The sequence below is a fragment of the Pararge aegeria genome, chromosome 27 (genome assembly GCF_905163445.1).
Source record: "Pararge aegeria chromosome 27, ilParAegt1.1, whole genome shotgun sequence".
Taxonomy (NCBI): domain Eukaryota; kingdom Metazoa; phylum Arthropoda; class Insecta; order Lepidoptera; family Nymphalidae; genus Pararge; species Pararge aegeria.
The window spans coordinates 5,746,188-5,770,070 of NC_053206.1; the positions used below are offsets into that span (position 1 = coordinate 5,746,188).

At 36.5% G+C, this 23,883-nt stretch overlaps 1 protein-coding gene across 1 annotated transcript in view; it reads right to left on the reverse strand.

Moving 5' to 3' along the window:
- Positions 1–23,883, reverse strand: part of LOC120635854 (cytoplasmic polyadenylation element-binding protein 2) — a 98,946-nt gene that overhangs the window by 37,173 nt on the left and 37,890 nt on the right. The window contains exon 2 of the mRNA XM_039907047.1: positions 23,324–23,408. Coding sequence (XP_039762981.1) covers positions 23,324–23,408 — 85 coding nt within the window. The remainder of the gene's footprint in view (positions 1–23,323; positions 23,409–23,883) is intronic.

Genomic DNA, 23,883 nt, shown 5'->3' on the forward strand with positions numbered 1-23,883 from the left:
GCCCTAAAGTAAGCGTAGCGAGTGATTAAAATTTTTATTATTAACTAGCTGTTTCCCGCGTCTTCGTCTGCGTTTAATTTTGTTTTTTGATGTGACGTTCAATTTAGTTGTGGTTCTAAAAAAGGTTCTTAAAGTGTTCAGTATCGCTAAGCCTTAAATGAGGGGTTTGCTGCCGTCCGCTGAGGAGTTCTGTCCTCTATCTCCAACCACATTCAGATCTACACAAAGTATAGCCAAAATTTAACACATATTATAAACATATTCTCGGAGTTATGGTGTAAAATCGTCAAACACTTTCATCCCCTCTCCCAAAGGAACCGAGCTTAATGTCGGGATAAAAAGTATCCTATGTTACTTTTAACACTTCCAAGAATATGTGTACAAAGTTTCATGAGGATCGGTTAAGTAGTTTTTGCGTGAAAGCGCAACAAACAAACTTACATTGACATTCATAATATTAGTAGGGATATACATAAATACTTATAATATACATATATACACCCAGACACTGAAAAACATTCATATTCATATCGAAATCCAAGCCTTTGACTCATTAAGCAAAGTCGCTGTACACTGCGCTGTCGTCGGTGCGGTGCGTTGTCTTTCGGCCGTCTGCTGTGTATATTCTTCTTCTTAGTCGTTTCAGTCTTGACAGACTGGTCGTGGTCGTCATCTCGGTGTTGTGGCTCGCTTTAAACAATACTTCGCCACTCTTCTCTAATGGTTGCCTTTCTTGCGCATTCATGTAGAGGAGCCTCGATTGTAGCCTTCACTTGGTCCGTCCATCTCATCGGTGATCTTCCGCGTGCTCTGGTACCTTCTACTTTACCTTGAACCACAAGTCGCTCAATGGACACGACATTACGCCTGGACACGTGACCGAAGAAACTAAGAATTCGCACTTGAACTGTAGAAGAAAGGCGCTGTTTGATGCTGAGTTCGTCAAGAATTGATTCATTAGTACGGAACATGTTCCAGGTCACTCCCAACATTCTCCTCCAGCACCACATCTCAAGAACATCTATTCTTTTCTTCTCAGTCTCCCTCAGGGTCCACGTCTCCGAAGCGTAGAAAAATATGGGGAATATCAGTGCTTTAACTAGCCGGATCTTTGTGGCTTTCGTTATATTACGATTCCTCCATATCCTTTGCAACTTGTCCATAGCCGATCTAGACATAGCTGTGTATATGGATTATATAATATTCTCATTCTGTGCAAGTCGTATAAAATTTTTATGGTAGGCAGTGTATATGTGCATATATGAATTGCACGCCGCTGAGTTGAATCATATGTGTATCTGCAGCTATTATCATTTAACACTGTGTTACCTACATGTGATTCTGTAGTTCTTTGAATAAATATATAAATAGGAAGAGACTATAGCAAATGCATAGTTTGAGTCTAACTAAGCGTTTAGCGATAAGGAAAATCTAGACCGTGCTGTATCTGGATCTAGGCCACGCGGCAATCAGAGAGCACGCGTCGCTACGTGCCGCGATTTTATGGAAAATTGTCTAACTGTCGCAGTTTCATCGTTATTTGCTTATTTTCCGTACAGTTTGATACTTATTGCCTTGCGTTTATATGCTTTCACTAACATCCGACGCATGTTATATGTTTTACTTGTTTATTTATGACGGCCGATTGGCGCAGCTTGCAGCGACCCTTCTTTCTGAGTCCAAGGCCGTGGGTTCGATTCCCACAACTGGACAATGTTTGTGTGATGAGCATTAATGTTTTTCAGTGTCTGGGTGTTTATATCTTTACTCTAAGTATTTATGTATATTATTCATAAAAATATTTAACAGTCATCTTAGTACCATAACACAAGTTACGCTTACTTTGCGGCTAGATGGCGATGTGTGTATTGTTGTAGTATATTTATTTTTTATTTTTTTATTCCACTACAAGTTAGGCCTTGACTGCAATCTCACCTGGTGGAAAGTGATGATGCAGTCTAAGTTGGTAGCGGGCTAACCAGTCAGGGAGTATGGTAGTCATACCCCTAATCGGTTTCTACGCGACATCGCACCGGAACACTAAATTGCTTAGGGGCACGTCTTAGTCGGTAGGGTGGTAGACACGGTCAAAGCCTCCCGCCAGACTGTCTGCCTGTCTGTTTATGTTTGTCTGTCTGTATCGCAGCCGCGCATCACGCTGTAACTACAGAATGAATTCAAATACAATTAATAAATAAATAAATACACTACGACGATACACACATCGCCACCTAGCCCCAAAGTAAGCGTAGCTTGTGTTATGGGTACTAAGATGACTGATGTATATTTTTATGAATAATATACATAAATAAATAGCAATATTCATATAAACACCCAGACACTGAAAAACATTCGTGCTCATCACACTAACATTTTCCAGTAGTGGGAATCGAACCCACGGCCTTGGACTGAGAAAGCAGGTTCGCTGCAAACTGCGTCAATCGGCCGTCAAATACAAAATTCTGTATTTTATAAGGATACCTATGTTTAGAAAAAAATCATATTAAAATATGAATTTTTTCTAAACATAGGTATCCTTCACGACCTTGACGATCAGATTACTACTGACAATGCTCCCTATCAGACCGCACAATCAACCTCAGCGTCTTCGCCGGTGAAGACGAGGTCCCGGACTTCTAGTGGAAATATGTTCTACTAGCTGTTGCCCGCGACTTCGTCCGCTTTTGATTTTGTTTTTGAACGACATGTGCCTATTTAGGATAGCTAAGCCTGGTGTAAAATCGTCAAACACTTTCGTCACCTCTCTTAAGAGAACTGAACTTAATTTCGGGATAAAAAGCATCCTATATTACTTCTTATACCTCCAGGAATATGTGTACGAAGTTTCGTGATGATCGGTTTAGTAGTTTGTGCATGAAAGCGTAACAAACAAACTTACATTCACATTTATAAAATTAGAAGGGATAGGGAAGTAGGGATACCGAACCAACTAAAAAAATCCGCAGTGGTTTCAAAATTATCCTGTATAGTATTAACTCCTACTGCATTGATGTCGACCGGAAAAAAACATCAGATTGTCAACTAGTTCCCCTTCCAGTCAATTACCTAATTTCTATTTCCGGTTTAGTTTTCGTAATAGATTATAGTGAGAAGGAATGCCGCGTGAAGTCCGAGGTTCGGTTCCCGGCTGTTTAGTAAAACTTGTGACCTCGCTGGCTTAGCGCTATATTTGGAGAAGACCCAAGTTCGAATAAATTTTCATAATATATCGTGGAATTCCGTAAAGTAACGCCTGCTTCTATCCAAAACCCCGGCTGTTTAAAAAAAAAGTTTTACCTATTTGAGGAAGACCTAATGTTACCTCACTGGGTTAGCGGCGTATTTGAGAAAGTCCGAAGTTCAAATCCCGGCTGCTTAAAAAAATGTATCCTCAGGTTCAAAGACCTCGCTGAGTACTTTGGTTCTATGGTAGACCCGGGTTCGATACCCGGCTCGGGAAATTTGGAATAATTTCTGAATTTTCTCTGGTCTGCTCTGGTGGGAGCTTTCGGCATTGGCTAGTTACCCTACCGACAAAGACGTGTTGCCAAGCGATTTAACGTTCCGCTACGATGAAGTCTATAAACCATAGCGGTTATATTAATTATATATTACGGCCGATTGGCTCAGTTTGCAGCGACCCTGCATTCTGAGTCCAAGGCCGTGGGTTCGATTCCCACTACAGGAAAATGTTTGTGTGATGAGCATGAGTGTTTTTCAGTGTCTGGATGTTTATATGTATATTGCTTTTTTTTATGTATATCTATCTATATGTACGAAAGAGAAAGTGTGTGGGTATGTTCCGTATAGGCTCCGAAACGGCTGGACGGATTTCAATGAAACTTTCAGGGAATCTCCGGATTGACCTGGCGAGTAATCCTGTAAAGTTTGGTGGCGATCGGAGCACTCCTATTTTAGAACTGTCAAACTGTCAAATATACAGCTTTTATTTACTATGATGATATTCTATTGTTAGGTGTACATAGGTGTAGATAATGATCTTCACCCGCTCGAGAAGAGAATAGAAGAGAATGAATACGTATATAATAAATAAATGATTTAATATATTATGAGACATAAATTAAAAATTTTATGATGTAAGTTTATTGTTTAAATAAAATAAAGCAAAATGTAGCCCGGCGAAGCGGGGTACGCTAGTTATTCATAAAAATATTCGTCAGTCATCTTAGTACTCATAACACAAGCTACGCTTACTTTGGGGCTAGGTGGCGATGTGTGTATTGTCGTAGTATATTCATTTATAAAATTTATATATATATTAAACACAACTGCTATACCACTTAAAGGTTAGCCCGCTATGATCTTTGACTGCATCATCACAAACTAGCTGTGATTGGAGTTAAGGCTAACATATATTAGTTTTCATCAGACAATAGGAACGCAGCCTATTGTTATCGTTTCTTATCACCACGCCTTAAAGAGCGGTGTGGCGCGCGCATGCGTGTTGCCATGGCGACCGCAATATGGCCGACGTTGCCATGCCAACCGGACAAGTGGGTCAGATCTGCCCTAGATGACCTAAATTTGGTCAGCCGTAGTGTAGTATTTAACACTATTTTTAGTACTGCCCATTAATCTAGTTTGGTCTAACTAAAAGGAGGCGAAAATAGAACAGATATCCTTATATCTGTTTTTTGCGCTGCCTTACTTATTTATAAATGTGATATTTTATATGAATTAGTTTGTTTCTTAGAATAGCACATAGAATAATTTAAAGATCTTTATTTCTCATAGAAAAATTACAAGAAATCTCTTATTCGAGAGAAAAATGGGATCTATATAATCTGACCCCTTTATAATATTATGATAGAAAATGTCTCAATGTTTGAACATGAACTTTTTCAGTGTCTAGGTGTTTTATAAGTATTTATGTAAATCCCTACTAATATCATAAATGTGATTGTAAGTTTGTTTGTTACGCTTTCATGCAAAAACTACTAAACCGATCATCACGAAACTTTGTACACATATTCCTGAAGGTATTAGAAGTAATTTAGGATGCTTTTTATGCCGAAATAAAGCTCAGTCCTCTTGGGAGAGGGGACGAAGGTGTATGACGATTTTACACCAGGCTTAGCTATCCTAAATACATAAAGTGCTGCCACATTTATGAGGCACATGTCTTTCGAAAAACAAAAACAAAAGCGGACGAAGTCGCGGGCAACAGCTAGTTATTCATAAAAATATCCATCAGTCATCTTAGTACCCGTAACACAAGCTACGCTTACTTTGGGGCTAGATGGCGGTAAGTGTATTGTACCAGTATATTTATTTATTTATTTATCCCAGAAAAATCTAGCGCCCCATGGGTGGTAATAAAGGGGTCAGAGCGAAATAGTCAAACACATCAATATTTTGACGCGAACGAGGTCGCGGGCAATAACTAGTGTAGGTTATATATGTCTACATTTTCCCGGTACTACCCAGTAGTTAAGAAACAAAAACCCCTTGCTTCGCGGAACATGGAACACAGATCTTCGGCAATGTACCCTCTACGCACGTTTCGCTAAGAAAACGGTCCGAGCATCCTCAGGAGATATCTGTCCATAATCTGTATGGTGTAACTTATACTTTTAATTCATTGTTAAGTCAACATCTCCTGAGGATGCTCCGGTTTCCGCGCGCAACGTGCGTAGTTACATTGCGGAAGATCTGTTTGGTGTGGAGTAAAACGATTGAAGAAATTACATAATACAGCTTCTCCTGCTTTTCGCGGAGTATAGCAAACTAAGCTTAATTTTCTTAATGGACTTTTTCAAAGTACCCTGTTTCTATCCAATAATTATTACTTTATTATTTTTACTCTGTATGTGTGTAGAAATTAGAATTCACGTTAAGTGATAAGGCCGCCTTTGTTATACAATTTTAAATGACTTGTACCTTTCTACTCTTTTGTTTATTTCTTGTGTGCAATAAAGTATTTTTGATTGATTGATTGATAGTTACCAAAGTAAAGAATTATTATTATTTTTATTATAAACGCAATTGGTTAGGATTGAAATTTTTTCTTAAGTCACTTTTTTTTGATTCCTTGCCTTTCCTTAGTCACCTTGTACGACACCTGCGGAAAGAGTGGTGACTACTGTATTCCGATCAGCCGTCACATGGCATGATAAAAACGTATATTTTTAATTATAATATTTTTTCTAAATCAAATACTAGTTATATTTCTCAGCTGGTTTCCGGTGGTGACCCACTACCCCATTTGCAGACGACCTCGCGTATAAACTTACCATAATACGTCATGTTCGCTACCAAGTGATCGCTCATCATGTTTGCACAAATGTTATGTCACACACACACAAACATAGCACACTTGTTGCACATAACACTAGAAAGAAACTAATTTTATTTGGAGTGAAAAAAATTAGAGTTCTTTTTTTCTTAATAGTACTTGACAGAATTGAAAAACCGTCGCCTATAACGACACTTCGCAGGACACAACACGTGCCGTGCCGCCCTCTGCCCTTTAACCTGAGGCGTTGGTGTTAAGGCCTTATGTATCTGTAATTATACCGGCAACCACGCCCTTCAGACCGGCAGGGTGGTTACGTATCTCGCGACAGACTTGCGCGGGCGTAAATCTCGCGACCTTTGATGCCAAACGTACCTTGCATTAAAAAAAATTCAAAAGTGACGTTTGACAGCAAAGAGTGCAGGATTTTCTTCCAGCCTGTCGTGAGATAGATACGTCATAAGCTTGGTGGAAGTAGTTCCCCGGACGAGCTCTGCGACAAAAAGCTACTGGCTAGATGGTTTTAACGTATTGTATTTAAAGTGGGAAATTAAAGGCTAAGTTTTTTTTGTAATTACACGTTTCTAACGAGTTTTCTCTGACTGATATCTCAGCTTGTGGTATGAGATGATGCAGTCCAAGATGGTAGCGGGCTTACCTGTTAGGGATACGGCAGTTATATCCAACCCAAAATATCATACCGGGCTAATCCGCTAATTCGTCATTGTGCCGGCTACAGTCGGGGCTGACAAAGAAGAGTTCCTAACTTTATAGATGAGTGTAAATTTAACCCATATTGCTTTTGCCGGGAATCGTATCCGTGACCTTCCACTCATCATCACATCAACCCGGCCCACTACAGAGCATGGGTCTGCTCTTACAATGAGAAGTCCACCACGCTGTCCCAATGCGGATTGGCGGACTCCACACACCTTTGAGAACATTGTGTGGAACTCTCTGGCATACAGGTTTTCGCACGATGTTTTCCTTCACCGTTGAAGCAAGTGATATTTGATTGATAAACACAAATAACTTGGGAAAGTTAGAATTGCGTGCTGGGATTCGAACTCGGCCCCCGGAAAGTGAAGTCGAGCTTCTACCCAATGCGCTATCAACGCTTCGGACCACCCACTAATAATACCATATTGATCACTACTGCACCAGGCTTATTGGTAATCGTCGGTTTGGTGATAAGTAGGCAAAGCAGATCAAAGAAAGTTGCCAACGCCGGGTATCAAACCCGGGACCTCCCCTAACCATTTCACCACCATTGAGCCAGGGAGATCGAAAGAAATGAATCTCTAAGTATCTCTCTCTATCTCTATCTAAAGACAAGAGTTTTCATTTAAAATCCAAACGTTATTACTCATAAGGTACCAGGCCATCATACAATACCAGTAGTCTGTACAAACAACATTAGAACCCGATCACGTATAGTTTCTTCACGCGGACGCTATAAAGCCTTGACACTAAATGCATAGTTATGATTTTTATTCAGCGGCGAAACATATCGTGTTTTATAAAATAGGCTCCTCACTATTTTAAAAGTCCTGTGATTTATCGAGTGACGTGAAAAATCCAGGGGGAACCGTTTGTCTTTCTCGGATAAGAAGTAGTCTATGCTACTCTCCGTCCTGTCTACTATCTCTATGCCAAAAATCAAGTTTATTGGTTACTTAGTTACGAGGCGTGACGAACAAAAACATTTCTGCATTTATAATATCAGTAAGGATAGTAAGATTTTTTAATTATATAACTATCTTTTGGTTTCATGTGTTTAATAACATGGTTCTGATTAAAAAAAAAACAAAGCAAATTACTTGAAAACAATGTCTTGGTATCAATGACCGATTTTAATTTACCACTAAATTTTCATGTACTCCTAGTACTTTAAATGAACTTTTGAAACTTCTTGAGGAAGGTTACTTATTGTAAAGGCTTTATTATTAATACTATTTAAAATTAAATTTAGGAGCGGAGCAAACAAAGTAATAGTGTAGGCGGGTGATGCGACGCGGTGGGTCGAGGTGTCTTGTGTGGAATAGCAGATGAAAGTTTGTATATGCAAAGCAGTAACAGAACCAAATAAAAACCCTCTTAAATTGGCAATAAGGCATAAGGTCAAATCATTTATGCGGACAAAGTCACGTGAATCTTATTGTGTCGGTGGAGCTGTTTTTTTGTGTGTGATTTTGTATTTTTTATCTATCTTTTTCCGGCAACCTTTGGTTTTAGCCTTGGTTACTGTGTCAAGGCGTAATACAGATTGCTTCATATTTTATTATCATTAGATCTTAGAGGATGACATTTTTAACGTCATCTGTGGTTGTTTTAGCCGATACCTAAGACCGATACAAAAAAATATAATTAAAAAAAAATGGATAACATTTAAAAAAAGTTAAAGAAATTAAAATGGAGTTTTCTTCATAAGTGACATATTTTATTGCAGTTCATTTTTTACTTACATATTGCGCTTTCAATTTACAAATAACCGAACCAAACCGAACCGATTAACCTAATTTCATAAAAAAATATACAGGATCAACTTGAAAAACACCAAACTATTGGCAATCTGAAGCAATATACATAAAAACTAGAAATACAATTGAATTTTTAAACCCTCCTTCTGTCTTTCCGAGCTGGTACTGAAATTTAGACAAACAAACGTAATCGTTATAAACGTTATCAAACACGTAACTTGAAAAGGGCTTAGGAAGCAGTCCACGACGCTGGCAAAGTGCGGATTGGTGGGCTTTACACGCCTTTGAGAACGTTGTGAAAAACTCTCAAGCTTGCCTGGTTTCCTCACGATGTTTCCATTCACCGTTAAAGCAAGTGATATTTACTTAAAACGCACGTCGCTCCGAATAGTGATAGGTCCCCACGAGAGACAGGCCGCACTCCTATCAACTAGTCTCACAAAAATAAACTCGATACGAATCTAACAATTATTAGGTCGACCCGGGAATAAAACCTCGTGTCCGTAGTTACACATATTCATCAATGAAGCAGTTTTTTTTTAACTCCAAAGTACCTTATAGACTTTTGAAAAGACTTTTACTTTTCACTCAAAAAAAAAGTGAAAGCCTATTTTGGAGTTAACAAATAAAGTTCTTTATACAAAAATACCTGATCCAGTGACCCGATTTAAAAGTTTTCACATTCCAGCATAGTTTAAATATTTAAAAAAAACCTTTAAGTCAAAGTCAAAGTCAAATATTCCTTTATTCAAATAGGCACATAGATGGCACTTTTGATGCGTTATTGTATACAAAATGTGTACATAGCAGTGAGTAGTGATGGCGATAACTACAATCGTAAACTTAAAACTAAAGCTACGAGGGTTCCAATCGCGCCCTGGTCTAAGAAGAAGCCCACAACAAACTTAGCCGGGTGTTCTTTTTGTTATCACCATCTCACATTGTCATTAGAAAAAATTTAAGAAGCAACCTGGTTAGAGCAATTGTTTACACCCAAGCTTTTTTATCGTTTACGTAATCCTTTATACTATAATAGGACTTTTCTATAAGCTTTCGCTTAATACAAACTTTGAACTTCTTTAGTGACATCCCCAAGATATCAACCGGTAATTTATTGTAAAATTGTATACAATTTCCTTTAAATGAATTGCTTATTTTGTGTAGTCTAGTGTACTGCACTGCAAGTTTATTTTTGCTTCTAACGTTTAAATTATTGCAGTCACTTTATCTTTTAAATTTTGATATATTTTTGTGAACATACATTAAATTTTCAAATATGTATTGGCTATAGAGTGTCATTATTTTAACATCTTTAAATTTATCTTTCAATGACTCTCTCGGACCCATTTTATAGATCGCACGAACAGCCTTCTTCTGCAGCACGAAAATAGTGCCAATATCAGCAGCATTACCCCATAGTAAAATTCCATATGACATAATGCTGTGAAAGTAACTAAAATAGACTAGCCTAGCAGTTTCTATGTCTGTCAGGTGGCGTATCTTCTTTACTGCATAGGCAGCAGAACTAAGCCTGTTCGATAAATTATTTACATGAGGGCCCCATTGAAGTTTAGCATCTAACGTTATTCCTAGAAATACTGTTGTATCCACCGGATTCAATTCCTCATTATTAAGTAGTATAGTGGTTTTTACATGTTTAACATTTGGTAATGTGAATTTTATGCACTTAGTTTTATTTTCATTTAAAACCAAATTATTAGCTTCAAACCATTGTACTACTTTAGCGAGATAGTTGTTTACATCGTCTAAAGCTAATTCACGTCTCTTAATTTTGAACATAAGTGATGTATCATCAGCAAACAATACTATCCCGTGATTGTCCTTAACAAGGTAAGGCAGGTCATTAATGTAAATAAGGAATAGAAAAGGTCCTAATATAGAACCCTGTGAAACCCTTTGCTAATGGCAGCTTTGTTTCCATGTCATACTTTTGTGTGAATCCACATCAACTCTTTGTAATTCGTTTTACTTCGCAACTTTGGATATTTCTTTGGTTTTCTTTAGTCATGTTTATTTTAAGTAAATTTTTTTTAATAATAACTAATGTTGCCAGGGTTATTTACGGTTCAGATATCAGATAGAGTAATTCTTTTACTCTTCTTCAGGAAGGTCACTGATTTATTTTTCAGGCGCACTCGAAACAATATCAGATTAATATTCAATAAGTGCCATGACTGCCATGTATTCGAAAAACTGTAGTGCCATCTATGTTAAGAATTAAGAGGGGGTATAATGCAAACTCGCTTTTTACAGTTTCCGTCAAGTTTGATTTGCCCAAAAAAAACATATAAAAACTACATCATATTTCCAAGGGCCCAGATTGAGCGAAAACATAAAAATATGAAATTTTATCGATAGAAAAAAATTACGTAATCTTACTCTTATTTTTAAGTATTATCAATTTGTTTTCAATCTGTTGCATAGTTCAGAGACAATATTTAATTACATATTCAATGCAATCCCAAAATTGACCAATGTATTGCATTCAGTTGATGAATTTCTGCAATTTAAACCTGAGTACTAGATTATTTAACTTATTTGACGTAAATTCACCAAATTTTGTATGATGTGATTGCCTGACTGGATATAATGTGACTTTTTATTTTGCTAAGAACTTTTTATCATACAAATAAATACATTGCGTTTATTTCATTTTAATATCGTGGGAAACGGTTCTGCCTACGTCACTCTACGTCCTTTCAACTAACTCTATGCCAAAAATCAAGTTAACAAACAAACCAATTAACAAACACACTTTCACATCCTACTAATATTATAAATGTGAAAGAGGGGATGTTTATTACTCGATTACGCAAAAACGACTGAACGGATTTGGATGAAATTTGGCATGCATGCCTTTGACATGGAAAAGAACAGAGGCAACGTTTTATCCCGATTCCTTAAGTAGTTCCCGAGGCATAATTGAAAATTGACAGCTTTTTAAATTTGGTATGCATGTCACCTATGCTATGGAAAAGGAGATGTACTTTCTATACCAATCTCTCAAATAGTTCCCGTGGTAAGATTCAAATTTAACGGGCGAAGCTTTGGAGCCAATTCTGAAGCCGACGCAGACTGCAAAATGCGAAAGTATGTAAGGATGGATGGGTCGGCTTAAAGACATTTATTTCTCAAAAAGAACACAATAGTTCACTTACATTGAGAATACAATAATATTTTAAAATTAGTATGTAGATACAAAATCTCAGTGCTTTAAAAAAAAATCACTTTCGGAGAAAAGATATTTTTTGTTTTTTTTTATGGTGTTTATGGTACGTCACAATCAACGCGAAATAAATAAGCCTAATTGTTTATATATCTATATCTCTATTACTATATAACTCTATTGAAAAAAAAAACCTTTTAAACGATTACTCATTTGAACTAGTGACCTGACTATAAAATTTCAAATTAACAATTCAATTATTATAAAACAATGTGTTGACCTCCGTGGTGCAGTGGTGGCTTGTGGCCATATAGGTTGGAGGTCCTTGGTTCAATCCCCGGCAAATGCAATTTGGGAATTTATTATGTGTGAATGAACTTTCTTTGGTATGGTCTGGTTGGGGGCTTTAGCCGTGGCTAGTTACCACCCTACCGACAAAGAAGTGTAGCTAAGCGACTTAGAATTCCAGTACGATGCCGCTTAGAAACCGATAAGGGGTAGGTAGGGGTAAATGCGCATACAAGGTCGAACATTTAAAAAAAAAAAAACCTAATTGTCATTTACTAGTAGTTTTCACTGCTTATCGAGAGATGGGCGGATGAGCCAAGTTGATTATAGTAGCATTAGTCACAGAGTAAATAAACAAGAAAACTTCTTGTTTATACACGATAAGTGGTCCGTCTTGGTAATTATAAATCGTTACACGCCCACCAGCACGCATTGGAGCAACGTTATGGGTATATACTCTAAAAAGTATTCTTAGCAGTTTTAGCAATGGTGACCCCTTTTTACGTGTTATATATATAATTAACTAGCTGTTGCCCGCGACTTCGTCTGCGTTTGATTTTGTTTTTAAAGTATTCAGTATCGCTAAGCCTTAAATGAGTATAGTTGTATATACATATAACATGTGACTGTCAATTAATTATAGACAAATAATTTGCAATAAAATAAAATTGTGACTTTACTTAAAGATCTTAGCTATCCTATCTCTTAAGTTGGACCAGACTGCTCACGGTGTGCCAATTTAATTTAAAATCGGTTCAGTAGTTTAGGAGTCCATCGCGGACAAACATCGTGACAGGAGATTTATATATATTAAGATTATATCCCCCGCTCAGAATTAAACCCGGAACTTCTCGTTAGATTGCCGTGCCAGAGAGAACGGCAAAAGTACTAGACTAGACTAGAAATAGAATTAGTTCAGTTAGTTATGTACGCTTCGAACAAAAATAGACTCAGATAAAAAACAAACAGCAAAACAATGGCAGGTAATTGCTAAGTACAATTGTCTCTACGTTACTGAACGAATGGTTTTAGCGTTTTAAATCATTTCTGAACGTTTAAATAATCGTAATAACAACTTAGCATAAATAGTTTGTCCCTGTCTGAATAAAAAAAAATAAGCTTCGTTAATTATAGAAGTCAAAAAGTCGATCCTAGATATAAGTACCTCTAATTATAATAGAGTTTATATTATTTAGTAGTTAATGCCAGCTATGTTAAATAAAAAAGAAAAAACAAAATACCAATATAAAAATAATAAAAAAAAAAAAATGAACTCCTAATTTTTTCCACTTCCAAATTCGAACACAAGTTCACTGCACTTCGGATTTCGAAACGAACGCACTTTAAATATTTTTTGTCTACAAAAATAGAACCGAGCGTCTATGGTATCCTAATTTAGTTTTTTATTCCGAATTTAAATTTGACGCATGCGCTCTATCGGCGCGCGGTTTCGTACTGACAACTCTAGATATGTGTCTTATAAAACTGATGAATAACCGACCGAATTCAGTAGGCCATTGCAATGTATTGCATAGTTTGAGAGGTCGCGTACTATTTATTTCGTCAACTTACACCTAGAGTATAACCCGTATAAATAAGGATGGCAGTAAATCTTTCGTTGCGTGAATTAAACTACGATTCTATGCTCACTGGTGGTGTTATATCTTTTACTATAGCTGATCACGAGGTTTATTTAGTAATAGTTTGAGGTATTTTTAAACTTTTCACAGTTGCAAGCCAAGCTGAAAATGTCAAAAGGCGATAGTTGTTTTGCTTTCGGTCTGTTTGTTTTGGACTTTTTGTCTATTCCAGATAACTCGGCGAGTCGTAGTCGTAAATCTATGCGTATTTTTAAAGGAGCCCTTCCCGCCTTAAGTAAGATACAGAGATCGTAGCGAGCCTATTAGAGTGATGGTAGTTATATTAAAGCCTACGGTTTCTACGTGATATCGTACCGGAACGCTAAATCGCTTGGTGGCACGTCTAAGCTGCCAAAGCACGGCAACGGAGAATAGAAGTTTAACTCCGTTTTATTGTTTGGATGATTTATTTATTTATTTATTTATTTATGAATATCCTTAGTATACTTACAGCTGGCCAAAACGTACGAGAATACTAAGTCAGTTACAGATGTACATTACAAAAATATTATTTCATTTGTCTGAATATAATTTAGGAACTTAGCTAAACTTATATTAAATATATCAATTTGTTGGTGCTGAGCAATCATATTATTAAAAAACGAGAGCGCGCGAAATTTTGGAGCATTTCGAGCATAAAACGAATAAACTGATAAAACCGCTACATCAAAATAACATAAACAGCCTGGTTCCGTCACTTTCGGGGGGCCGAGTTCGAATCCTAGCACTAAGTTTTCTAAGTTATGTGCGTTTTCAAGCAATCAGAATATCACTTGCTTCAGCGGTGAAGGAAGACATCGTGAGGAAACCAGCATGCCTGAGAGTTCTCCATAATGTTGTCAATTTATTTTTTAATATTTAATATACTATGTATTATTTTATTTGTGTAATCTAGTTTAAGTATTAGTATGTAGTTATTAGTATGTATTTTTTTTTTAATATGCACAACCTGCAGTATGTTATCCTTTTGTTTTCCTTATCCTAAGGTTGCCTGGAAGAGATCGCTACAAAGCGATAAGGCCGCCTTTTGTATACTTCTTCTGTCTGTGTTTTCTTCTATTCTTCTTCTATATTTTTATTTCTGTACAAATAAAGAGTATAAATAATTAAACAAAAAAAATGGCGTGTGGAGTCCACCAATCCGCACTGGGCCAGCGTGGTGGACTACGGCCTAAACCCTTTTCAAAATGAGGAGACCCGTGCCCTGTAGTGGACCGGTAATAGGTTGATCTGATAATGATAGTGACCCTCAGATAAACTAGATGTAACTACATTATTTAGTGATAAATATGACACAAATGAACGAAAGATGACATTAACATTAACGCATAAACTACTTAACCGATCCTCATGAAACTTTGTACACATATTCTTGGAAGTGTTAGAAGTAATAATATAGGATACTTTTTATCCCGACATTACGCTCGGTTCCTTTGGGAGAGGGGATGAAAGTGTTTGACGATTTTACACCACAACAACGACAAATTATAACCGATTTAAATAATAATTTCTGTACTACAAAGGTATAATATGTGTTTAATTTTATTCAAACTTTGTGTAGATCTGAATGTGGTTGGAGATAGAGAATTTTCTCTATAGTAGGGGAGCCCACGATGCTAAATGGGGATTTACTCGAGCGTCGCAGAGACCTATTGGGATGCAAAGCTTAGATGATAAGAAGAAAAAATGTTATATGATATATACTTTTACATCGGTGGGGGAAGCGGCTATAGATTTTTAAATATGTAAAAAATAACTGTTGCATGGACATCCTCGAGCGCGTCAGATATTGATAGCATCAATGCCTTACGTATTTTTAATAATGTACGTATGTTAATCTGATCGTTTGCATGATGCGGGTTGTTGTATTAAAGGATTGAAAATGAAATGATTCTAAGGGAGTGTTAAGTACACCAAAAAAAAGCTCTCATTCACTAATCTGACGATTTCGATGGGACGCAAACTCGCGGCCATTTTCATAATGTGCAAAAAAAATCGCCATTTTGAAATACTCAAGCGCGTCAGATTAAGATATATATCGTTCATCTTTAATTTCTAAACGTACTGTCTCATTATCTGACGATTATCTAGAGAGATTCTCCTGATCTGACAAAAAAAAAAATTAGAAAAACGGTTCACCTTAAAGGCCCATCCCTGCAAATTCCATTTCTGGGCGCTTAAAATTGTACTTATGACATTTTTGAGCTCAAAATATAATTTATGTGATATTTTGAGCTCGCTGAGTTGAAAGAAATAATATTTCTATGTATTTGAGCTCTCCCAGCTCGAAAGTCTGATAGAAGTTTCATAGAACACTATTTTTGGAATTTTCGAACCACAATAACTACTTAATAACCTCAGTAGACAAAGAATCAGCAGTACCATATGCTTCGGAACACTCTCCAGAATCAGGAGCAAGTGTTTCGGAGCTATTTCCCGAAACTTCCGGTGTATTGTCATGTTCCATTACACTTTGTAAATACTGAAAGCCTCGCGGTATTTTAATTGCAGTAAATAATTTATAACACTGTGCGTGATATAAATCATTTAATGATGATTCCATCGACAATTCGAGGTTATCATATGTTTCGAGACTTTCGGATAACCGGCTTGCTCCGACGATATTCCAAAATATTTACACATTTTTTTAATGTTTCTACCGTAAATTTAATTGTTTTTTGTAAGGTACTTTCACCACAAAATACACATTTCAAATTAATATCACTCATATTAAATATTTATAAACATTAATTTACACAAATAATATTAAACTAGCATAAAAAGCCAAAACGTTGGAAACACGTTGTAAACGTTGACGTCGTCGTTGTACACGTCGTTTATGATCAGCTGTGATGGCGTCATGGCATCAGAAACCAGAGTGGGGACGGAGTGAGAGAGTAATAGATAGAGAAAGAGTGAGAGAGGAATAGAAACGCGGAGAAGGAAATGTAGGCATCACGCTGCACGCATTTAACTTTATCGACGAATTTTTGTTATTTTGGCTTGCGGAAATCGTCAGATTATATATTTTCCATTATTCTTGAATTATTTCCTTCAAAATAAAAAAATATTTAGCTACGCTCGAGAATGTCGAGATGACTTTTTTTTTTACAATTTTGTTGCCCTCCCCTTTTTTTACGTCACTCTCAAATTGTCAGATTAGTGGAATATACACTTTTTAAGATGTAATTTACTCGCCCTACCTTAATCTGACGCGCTCGAGAATTTCTGAATGTCAATTTTTTTTTACTAGTCTGATCCTGTATCCTTCACGGGCGGCCTTATATATGGGCCTCATGTTATGTGGAGGTACTTAACCGGGTATAAGGTATCCCCCTGTATATTAATCTGCCGCGCTTTAGTAAATCCCGAAATCCCCGCTTGGGCTCCCCTACTACTAGTCTGGTGGCGACCTACAAACAAAGACGTGCTGCAAAGCAATTTAGTGTTCCGGTGCGATGTCGCGTGGAATCCGATTAGGGGTATGACTACCATACCCCAACAGGTTAGCCCGCTACCATCTTAGACTGAATTTGGACCAGGGTAAGCATAAAGAAGTAAAATCGCATAAAATGGCAAAATCCACCTCTGTTGCCACTTATATGAGAATGCAAGCGTTCAATCCTTATACTCCACACCAAACAGATCTTCGGCAATGTAATCTCTACGCACGTTTCGCCCCGAAACCGGAGCATCCTCAGGAGATGTTGACTTAACAATGAATAATTGTTAAGTGACTGCTTGAATAATAATTCAAGCCTGAAATGGCAAACTGTAAGCGCACTTTTGACAGCCGAGTGGCGCAGTGGGCAGTGACCCTGCTTTCCGCGTCCAAGGCCGTGGGTTCGATTCCCACAACTGGAAAAATTTTTGTGTGATGAACATGAATGTTTTTCAGTGTCTGGGTGTTTATATGTATACTATAATAATATGTGTATTATATTCATAAAAATATTCATCAGCAATCCTAGTGCCCATAACACAAGCTACGCTTACTTTGGGGCTAGATAGCGATGTGTGTGTTGTCGTAAAAAAAAAAAAAAAAAAACTTTTTAGCTCTTAGGACCATTGTATGTACACAGTTTATGCAATAAATGAATTATGAATTAAAAAAAAAACGGTTAGTCCCTTCATACCATTTTTCATCGTGCGCTTTTGTGCATGTATGAAGTGCACGCCACAGCTTACCATAGTGATATAACAGTCAAAAAAAGACCTCGTAAGATTTCAATGTGGGTGAAGCCGCGGGGCAAAGCTAGTCAGTAATGCTGTAAGGCGACACGCCAGTGTCAGTAGTTAATAAGGCTATTTAACAAAACGCAAGGTCGAAACTCAAAGGTACAATGCGCTTGCGTAATCACCGCCGATGTAGAGTCGCTAGATGCGATAATGTTAGCCAGCGTACTTCTGCTGAATAAGTGAGCGACTCAGTGGCGTGCATAGAGTGTATGCACAGGGTACGAATGAATGAATGAATGAATACACTTTTATTGTACACCAAAGAAAAAAAATAGTTATTATTATTATTACTATAGCCTCTTTATTTCCATAATACATTTTTATCAATTATTAATACATTATAATATGTGCATGCATAAAAATGATATCTATATATATATATATTAAATTCTTAGTAATAAATAATAAAATCAAGTTTCACTATGGACCCCTATACGGGTGAAGGCCTCCTCCATTTTTCCCCACGACTGTATGTCCTTTACTTTAGTTAACCAATATTCACCTTCTTTTCTAATTATTTCGTCAACCCATCTTTCTTTCGGTCTACCTCTGTATGTTTGATCAAGAGAGTACAATTTGGTGGCCTTATCGCTACATAGCGATTTCTTCCAGGCAACCAATGGGCTAAAAGGAAAAAACATAGAAAAACATATTTGAATTTTATCATTTTTAAATACAAATAAAATATATAACAAAAGCAATAGGGTATTTTATTGCTCCAACCAGGTTGCTTCCTTAACTGTTTAAGGTGACATAGAGATGGTGATAACAAAAAAAAACCGGCCAAGTTTGTTGTGGGCTTCTTATTAGAGCAGGGCGCGTTTGGAACCCTCGCAGCTTTAGTTTTAAGTTGACGAATTCAGTTATCGCCATCAACTCACTACTATGTTATTTTTTACATGTAATGTACGCATCAAAAGCATATACCTATGTACCCATTTGAATAATAAAGAAATATTTGACTTTGACATTTGACTATGCAGATGATATAAAATGAAGAAAATCTCCGGTACAAGTTATAAAAACTTAAAGGTAGGCTTTTATAACTCTTAAAATTATCATCATCATCAAACCCATTTCCAACATACTACAGAGCACAGGTCTCCTCCGAAAATATGGGGAATCCCCTAAAGAAATTTAAAGGTTTATCCTCAATTTATAGAATATAATAGAAAAGGGTATCTTTATTTGCTGGAATGGTGTTTTTTTTGCTCCTCCAATTATTATTGTCCCTTCACATTCAACTAAATGTATAATTTTTAAATGAAATTAATTATTAAATATTGAATGAATGAATGAATACACTTTTATTGTACACCAGGTTGGTAATTACTATCCTAATTTTTTTACAACTCAGACTGGTAATTTTTTTTTTTACTTTATATGATCTGTCCGCTTAGTGCATACACGGTGCATGTGAGTGCCACGAATGAATTATTGAATTAATACATTTTTATTATATATCACCACACACAGAAAACACATACAGAAAGGATATACATCGGTGAGTGTGTTCAGGAACTTCACAATCTTGTTCCTGTTTCCCCGTTCTACCACAGAACAGCGAGACACCGTGAGCTGTGGCATCCTTATGTGGTTGATATTCCATCAACACGCACGAAACGTTTACTATCCACGTTTCTGATACGTGCCGCTAACATGTGGAACGCCCTCCCGGCAACTGTGTTTCCTGCCACGTATAATTTGAGTACCTTCAAGGCTAGAGTGAATAGGCTTATACTAGGCAAGCGTGCTCCAACCTCATCATTGCTTTCTAACGGGCATGATTGTCGTCAAACCCTGGCCTATCGTTAATAAAAAATAAAAACATATATATAATCACAAAATACAAATATAATAGAGCTTTCAGGTAGAAGGTACAATTGTCGCCTTATCGCTATATATCGGTTAACGAAGGTTTGGTGCGGAGGACACATAAGGCTTGTGTTTTAAAGAAAAAAATACAATTTGCCCAAGGGTTATAGGACATTATAACGTGACGCTTCCAGTTAGAAACAACAACATCTACATTTTCCGGGCTTTTGTAACGAGCGAGCGCCGCCGAGGCAGCGTCGACAAATAAACGCAGCAATAGATTATATATTCGTGTGCACTGATGCAACCTACTTACGCCTAGCATACTGAACCGACCGCGCAGAGTTAGGTTCCAGGTGTTTCTAATTATATACAACGTGTAACGGAATTACGAAAAAATGTCGAAGTGTGCATAAGTATATTTCATAAGGAATCACACTGTACAAATATTAAATCAAAAGAAGCATATTTATTTTTCCATACACTAAATAAACTAATTCAAAACATTCTAAGTGTTTACTTATGACAACCCTATTGAAGATAAAGAACCGACGAGTGCATAGTACCTACGCTACGCGACGCGTACCTAATAAAGTGAAAACTCGCTTAAAATGTTGAACCATTTTCTAATTAACTATCAATATAAACTTTTCACCCAGTGGAATGAGTCATAATAATTACCACGTTTTACATTGCCTGTTAATTTATAAAAACACGTAAAAAATAACATTTACAACGTGTAACGGAATAACGAAAAAAAAAAATTGGTTGCCTGTAAAGTCGGTATACGGGCGAAAGTTTTACGTGACAACGACTTTGAGTGGTAATATAATTTTAATGTGAATATTCATTCGTATAGTAGGAAGAAGGATGAAATAATAGTAACAATTTAAAACATTTATTTATACAAAGAATCTCGCACTGAATTTCATATTAACAAAATTTTATTTTTACCTTTACACATACATACGTATTTATATACAAATATACATACATTAACTTGCAATACATTTGCGTACAATGAAACAGCGTTTACTACAAAGGGACGCGTGCCTTTCACTTTTTATGTCTGTCTCTCTCGCTCTTAGGCGGGCGCGTGCCTCTCACTCGCTCTCATTGTGAGCGCATAACGTGAGCGGAGCGTAACGCAGTTTCTTGAAGTGTCACCCGGCAAACCAATTTATAAGACGTTGTCACGTCAAAATGTCGAAGGGTGCATAAGAATATTTCATAAGGAATCACTCTGTACACATACTAAATCAAAAGAAGCATATTTATTTTGCCATACAAACTAATTCAAAACATTCTAAGTGTTTACTTATGACAACCCTATTAAAGATAAAGAACCGACGAGTGCATAGTACCTACGCTACGCGACGCGTACCTAATAAAGTGACAGGAGTCACATGGTTTTAATTTTGCATGTGATGTTAGGGATGTATCTGATTCCTTTCAGTAAAAACCTTAGCAGTGGTTTACTCAATAACTATTAGCGTATCAGTTTCACAGAGACAGTACATAATGTACCTCTAAAGTCTTTGAAGTATTATTTTACAGCGGATAAACGTTTAGTGAGAAATGTGGCATATACTTTTTTAGCTTTGAAGGAGTACCCATCATCTCGAAACATGTCCGTAGACCCGTAGCCCCAGCGTAGACTGCACCCCATAACGGAGGTTCCATTCATTTTAATATACTATTTAAAGATTAAGTTAGTTATTAAAGATTACGTTTATTTAGGGTTTAAGATATCTTTAACTAAATAACTTTAACTTACTTTTAACTTTTAACTTTTTTGTTTAACTTCCTTAACAAAATAGTTGGTAGGTCTCCAATTATTATGAACAAACAAACAGCCTCACTTTTGAATTTATAATATAAGTAGAGATTACGAATGATGGAGTACCAGGGGTACAGATCTATAGTAGAGGTAAAATATTCTGAGGATAATATTAGACCGAAGTAAAAAATTTACATAGTCTAAATAAATTATTTATGGTATTCGTTTTTTTTTATTATTTAAATTTTTTCTACAATCTAGCCCTAGACGAAACCTTGTCAGTTAGCATCTCACCACGTGGTAAGTGGTAATGATGTCTGTGATGGTAGCGGGCTAACCTGTTAGGGCAATTAAATACCTCTAATCAGATTGATTCTACGCGATACCGTACCGATTTGTCGACCTGGTGGTAACCAGTCTCGGCCGAAACCAGACGTAATATTATTGTTCGGTTTAAAAATAAATGAAGCGCTTGCGTTGAACAAACAAACAGCCACACTTTCGCATTAATAATGACAGTATGGATTACGAATGGTACCAGGCGTCCAGATATAAGGTGGAGGTAAAAATATTGTCAGTTCTTCTTATTCCACTACAAGTATACCGTTGCCCGCAATCTGCCAGGAGCACCAGGCGTCCAGATAGATGGTGGAGGTCATATTATTCTCACTTAAGAACATGTCAAAAAAATGCATGTGTCCAGTCTAAATACAATGTACTGGTAGGTATTTGTTAGTATACACTATGTCCTCTCTAGTATTACAACACTAAAAACTGCATCACGCTAAATTATAATTTCCTTTCTGTAATAGTTTAGCTCCTATCCTTACATTGAAAAGCACCTTACGCCATTGCAATAAAGCATAAAATCACTAACAACGATTTAAAATCTATTTACTGCCACTCGAAAATCAATCTTACCACTACATAATAAAGATTTAAATCGTTTAATGGATAAGCTATACGATATACTTTTCAAATTAGAATAGGGTAGGTAAATGAATTATATATGCTTTAGTGTTTAGCTCGTTGTCAAGGCATGATATTAAAAGAGTAGTAACAAACAAAATCCAATTATATACCGCGGTTTCATCTATATTAACCAGGCGTTTTAGAAATATGTTTTACATATGAAGAAAATCATCGTAAGGAAACCTGCATACCTTAGATTTCTCCATAACGTTCTCAAAACTGAGTATCTATTGTTAGGTTAAGGTAAGTTTTACTCGTTAGACCACTTAGGTAAGTATCGTTGATGTATTATAACAGGTTAGTTGCCGCTCATAGTGTAAAAATATATGTTCACGAGGTCATATAGGCTACCGAAAGCTTTAATTACTTAAATACCGAAAGATATTTTCGAATTAAAAAAAATAGTATTTTGGTCAAAACGGTCATAGTTAAAAACATAAGGTAAGTCCTACTTAAGGTGTCGTTAAAATGTTACCTTTCATACGATCCGATGTATATGCTCGCATAAGTACCTATGTACCTAAATATCGTAGGTATTATATATTTCAACAAATGGTTCTTGCACACAAATTTCTATAATGAATACATTATTTAGTTAATACTGTCTTAAAGTTTTAAGGTAAGTACTGCTAATGCTGTGTCATTAAAATGTTACAGGTAAGTTACCTTTCATATGATCCGATGTGTCAGCACGCATGATGTCTGTCAGGTAATGTTCTAGAGATCTCATGTTGTCTAGACCGCCTCGATCCTGTAACAAAAATGAATACATGATTTTATTTTGTTTCATTTAAAGAAATATTCGCCGCCCTTTCTAATAAGACGATATATAATTATGCCATTGTTTTGTATGGCAATTCTTGCCACAGCAAGGTACTGCCTTACCAGGGTGCCAGAAAAGGTAGGTAAGGTGTATTGCATCTGCAAAGCTTGCCCTTTTTCTTACTAACAACTGAGCACAGAATTAACACATGCATAAACTGTGTACACGACTGATATTGATAGAGAATTGTTAATATTACTAATATCTTATAAGCCCGCAAACCTGAAATCCCTTCGTGCTTTAGGTATTATACGTTTTGATTTTCAAGTGTATCAAAATAACCTTTGATTTAATACGTTACTATCGTAATAAGATCTGCCTTGCAATCTTACACCGACATGGTAAACTCCATCCTGAGTGACCTCAAGAAATTCAACAATACTTAGTAGATTAAAAATTTTTT